Source organism: Buceros rhinoceros, unplaced genomic scaffold (genome assembly GCF_000710305.1).
Source record: "Buceros rhinoceros silvestris isolate BGI_N320 unplaced genomic scaffold, ASM71030v1 scaffold5211, whole genome shotgun sequence".
NCBI classification, from domain to species: Eukaryota; Metazoa; Chordata; class Aves; order Bucerotiformes; family Bucerotidae; genus Buceros; species Buceros rhinoceros.
Window position 1 is genome coordinate 1 of NW_010392373.1, and position 4,357 is coordinate 4,357.

Genomic DNA, 4,357 nt, shown 5'->3' on the forward strand with positions numbered 1-4,357 from the left:
AGCCGGCGGCTCCCCCGCTCCCGAGGCTCCGCTTTCCGCCTCTCCCGGCCGGTGACACCAGCGGAGGTTCCGCAGGGAGAGAGCTGGGCCACCCCACACGCCGGCTCCGGGGCGCTGTCTGCGTCGCTGTTCATGGAGACGTGCTGGCAAACACAGACAAGGCTAACGGGAAAACAACAGCCTACGGAAAACAGCTGTGGAGGATGAGGATGCCTGGCTGAGAAATTCCGTGACCAGCCCCCAAAGTGCCTACCTCTGCTGCTGACATTGGTTCAAGCCAGATGTCTCTGTCGGACACACCATTCAAATTCTGCCCCTGTAAAACAAAAACCAAAACACAACACAGCGTTACCAAGCTGTTTCCAGTAGCATGCTGGTCTGTGCTCCAGTCAGCCTGCATACTTTTAAGGCTTCATCCCTATTTGTTTGGTGTTTTTTCCCAGTGATGACATGCCAGACCCATATGAGCCACCTGGAGAATGTGGCCAGAATTAAAGCTAATATTCCCTCGTACATTCAGTGTAATGATACTACTCCAATTTAAGCAATATTGAAGGCATCAGACAGAGAAACCGCTTTGTTCCTTCTTACTGATTATTTCTAAAGCTCTGCCTTTAGGAAGCATCAATGAAAGAACACGTCAAGCGTCAGTAAAACACCAGTGGTGTCTTTTGAAAAGGACTCTAGAGTGAAAATGTTGAGTAATGGGTTGTGTGGGCAAAACCTTTCAGGGGAAGTGGTAGCAACAGACCTGCGGGCTCCTAAATTTCACAGCACCAAGGAATTGCTTAAATGATCCTCTGCAGCTACAGTTCAAACACTAGTGAGACAAGTGATAGAGAGCAGCTTTTGCACCGGATTACACAACTCAAAAGAATTAAAGGTCCTGCTGGCAAAAAACTGTTCTATGTTTCATCAAGTTACCCTGTTCATCTGTCCACAGACGCTTACAGTATCACACACAGACACTGGAAGTCTCCAGCACTGACGGATGTCTGATAGCTGACTGTTAAAATGAAGCAAGCAAAATCACGTGAAGCAGAGAACCTGCAAAACCCTCCAGCTCTGCTTGGACCGACTTTTTATTCATCCCACAGCATTCCACCGTGGCCCCTGGTGGCTAAAAATAAAAAAAGTTAAAACTTCATTTACAAACTTGCAAGGGCTTTACCTTCAGACAGTTGTGTTCACCCTGCAATATTAACAAATTGTCTGTATCTCACAAATGTTTTGCAGGAAGGACCTTCTAGTGTTCTCAGTACTTGGGCAATCGTTGTGTGTAATTACAGACGTTTATATAGCACATTCTCTGCACCAGAAGCCAATTCACTTCCTGGACAACAGTAACAACGTCTTGACATTACCACTGCTTTTATTAACACTACAGTAACATCTCAAATCCCCAAATGAAATTCTGGTATCACTTTACAAAGTTACCGCCAAGAACTCTGGAGTAAAAGAGTGTACAGGGGCCCTGTCACTCCACAGCGTCCCCTACCACAGACCCCACCGTCCCTATTCAGTGAAAAGCAGATTATCTGACAAACCGGTGATAAAACGTGGCAGAACAAATCACTCCTTGTCACAACCAAAGACAAATCCTGCACAAGCAAGCAGAGGGTGATCTCTGCCTGACATAACTGGGTTATATATTATTTCTAGCCAAAACATCCCATAACTTACTGGGGTCTGTGTGTCCCTACCAGTGCAGCACCCACCCAGCCACATCCGAGGACCTCCAGGGCTCTGTGGCCACTGGGCCGTGTTGCAGCACAGCCCTTCCCCAAGGCTTCGTGGGACGGTTTATATTTATGCACTGCATATATTTATATTTGCCCTTCTGGGCTCTCCGAGAAGAGAATGTGGGAAGTAAGTCATTAGAGGATACACAGGACCGCAGTGACTGCGTTTGTTCCCTCTCAGGACGAGGTGAAACAATTGTGAAAGGAGTGAAACAAGTGTGAAAGGAGGATTCGAACTCGGGCTGCTGCCTGGAGGGAGCCGAGACGGCCAGGGTCAAGGCTTTGCTCCTCAGGGGAGAAGGTTTTGTGAGGGACAGCGGGGCAGTGGCTAAGGACATGCTCAGTGTGATTCAGCTGAGAGGATCTGCGTGACAGTAGCACTTGTTCCTTCTTGGGGTTAAGGGTGTAAGCTACTCACGTGATGCAAATCATGAGAATCTAGAGAGTAGGCGAGAATGCGAGCCCCTGTCGCTGCATAAAACATCCCACTTCTTTAGAAGACTAACAGAGGAGCCTTCTTCAGGGGCACAGGTGGCACATGTCCCTCGGAGGCAGAGGACCCAGACAGAAGTTGCACACAAATGCATTTTATTGCTTTCCACAGAGACGCATACACAGTATGCACAAGAGCCATAAGGCTGTCCCGGTAGCGGGAGAAACACCATCCACCATGAATTAAACCACTCAATACAGACAAAAATCATTATTATAATGAAAATGCTAGAAAAAGCATAGCTTACACCCAAAATGTATAACATTGACAAATCAAGCCTTTTACGTACTACCTTTTCTTTAACATAAAGCAGTTACATACTCTTTTTCTAAACTGAAAAAAGCAGCACAATAGTAGAAATATTCCACATAGTTCCCTAGTTCTGTTCATCCCTCGCACTTTATAGACTAGGACTATGAAAGGGTCATTGGGGAAAACCCAAACCAAACCAAAAACCATCTTGGATCTGCACAAGTTATGAGCAAACAGAGAGAAATTGATTTTAATCAAACGTGCATGAACCAAAGGATAGTAAATCTGTCCTCCGGCGTGACTGAGCAAGCAAGCGTTGCCAGTCAGGCTGGAGCAAAGCCGATGGCTCTTACGGGCACAAGGGGAGAAAACTCTCCTACAGCAACTCTCGACTGTCACAATGGTAACATTCACAAAACATCCTCCTCCACTTTGAGGTCACCCACCCTGCCAGGGCAGCATGCTGTGTGCCATTAGCAGCAGCACCTACACCGCTTCAGCACCTCTCGGAATGCCCCAGCTTTGGCCCATAAAAGTCAAAAGCTTGCCATTCTTTTCACACATAAATAAAACACACGGGAGGTAAAATTCCCTACAGAAGAGAGGATCAGAGCTGGACTGCCCGATGCAGTCAGATCCGTCCTCTGGACTGGAAAAGGCAAAGGTCCATGAAGCGAGGGCTCCCCTGACTACCAGGGCCTCCAGAGAGTACTGGCACCTTTCGGAGACGCTTGCTTCAGGGCGCTGGGGGAGCCAGGGGAAAAGGCGGCCTCTGTAGCAGCTGAGTGACTCTTCTGGAAGTGGCTTAAAAGTTTGGTCTGTGTTTCAGTTCGGACTTTATGAAGAGAGAGAAAATGGAAAGCTTCTTGCAGACACCTGGCATAGCCCTCTCGGAAGTCAAACTGAGGGCTTTTGTGGAAGGACCCTGCAGCTAGAGAAGGGAAGAAAAGAGGGATGGGGAAGAAAGAACAGTTTAGAGCAATTGCTCCTGGCTAGAGGTTCATAAAACTGTCACAGAGCTGCGGTTATCCAGAGGCTGAAAACAAAATTCAATACTCACTCTTCATCTGCAGCTGGCTCTGCTGCTTCAGGTAGCTGACCGTTATCTCCAGGATGTCGGCTTTCTCCAGCTTGGAGTTGGGCTGGTGTCTCTGAAACTCCTTCTCCAGGAGCAGTTTCAGCTGCTCGATGCTGCTGTTAATCCGGTCACGGCGCATTTTCTCCACCACCGGCTTCCTCAGCTGTAAAAAGCAAAGGAAAAGAGAGCTGTTGTTAGAAGGATCTTCTCCCTGCCGTGGCACAGGACTGTTTGCTGCCCAGCACTGCTCCTCAACAACGGGGACCAGTTTCTTGGCTGGCATTTTCTCCACCACCGGCTTCCGCAGCTGTAAAAAGCAAAGGAAAAGAGAGCTGTTGTTAGAAGGATCTTCTCCCTGCCGTGGCACAGGACTGTTTGCTGCCCAGCACTGCTCCTCAACAACGGGGACCAGTTTCTTGGCTGGTGTAAACCGTCATGAGAACAGCGGAGAGTGTGGCTGGACTTACTTTGTTTTTCTCCTTTGGTGTCAGCAGGTTGTCGGGCTCCATGAAAACAGTGCTGGGAGCCATCTGTCCTGAGAAAGGATGGAAGGTCTCAGAGTGGAAATCCCGGAGAAACATGCTGCTGGAAGCTGCCTCTGCCCGATATTTATACTGTACAACCTCACAGAGCGCCTGTGGGTCCCCGGCTTGGTGGCGTTTCCCACACTCCACAGCCAATCAGGGAGATGGGCAGCACAATAGGAGAAGCATCTATTCTTGCATGCTCCATTGGCAGTGAATGGCCTGGGGATAATGACCTTCTCCCAGATGAGCAGGTGGGGAGTGCGTG

At 48.7% G+C, this 4,357-nt stretch overlaps 1 protein-coding gene across 1 annotated transcript; it reads right to left on the reverse strand.

The window, feature by feature from the left end:
• Nucleotides 1-3,176: 3,176 nt before the first annotated feature.
• Nucleotides 3,177-4,095, reverse strand: LOC104500730 (transcription factor HES-5-like). Its single transcript, XM_010144432.1, has 3 exons — nucleotides 4,033-4,095; nucleotides 3,548-3,728; nucleotides 3,177-3,418 (listed from the first exon to the last, which is right to left on the reverse strand). The coding sequence occupies exons 1-3, from the start codon at nucleotides 4,093-4,095 to the stop codon at nucleotides 3,177-3,179; spliced, it is 486 nt and encodes a 161-aa protein (XP_010142734.1).
• Between the last annotated feature and the right edge of the window lie 262 nt (nucleotides 4,096-4,357).

What these genes read in the sequence shown, in the direction of transcription:
- LOC104500730 (XM_010144432.1), bottom strand. Translation starts at nt 4,095, where the DNA reads ATGGCTCCCAGCACTGTTTTCATGGAGCCCGACAACCTGCTGACACCA. An exon ending in CACCAAAGGAGAAAAACAAA is followed by an intron (nt 3,729 to 4,032) that starts GTAAGTCCAGCC and finishes TGCTTTTTACAG; the next exon opens with CTGAGGAAGCCGGTGGTGGA. An exon ending in GAGCCAGCTGCAGATGAAGA is followed by an intron (nt 3,419 to 3,547) that starts GTGAGTATTGAA and finishes TCCCTTCTCTAG; the next exon opens with CTGCAGGGTCCTTCCACAAA.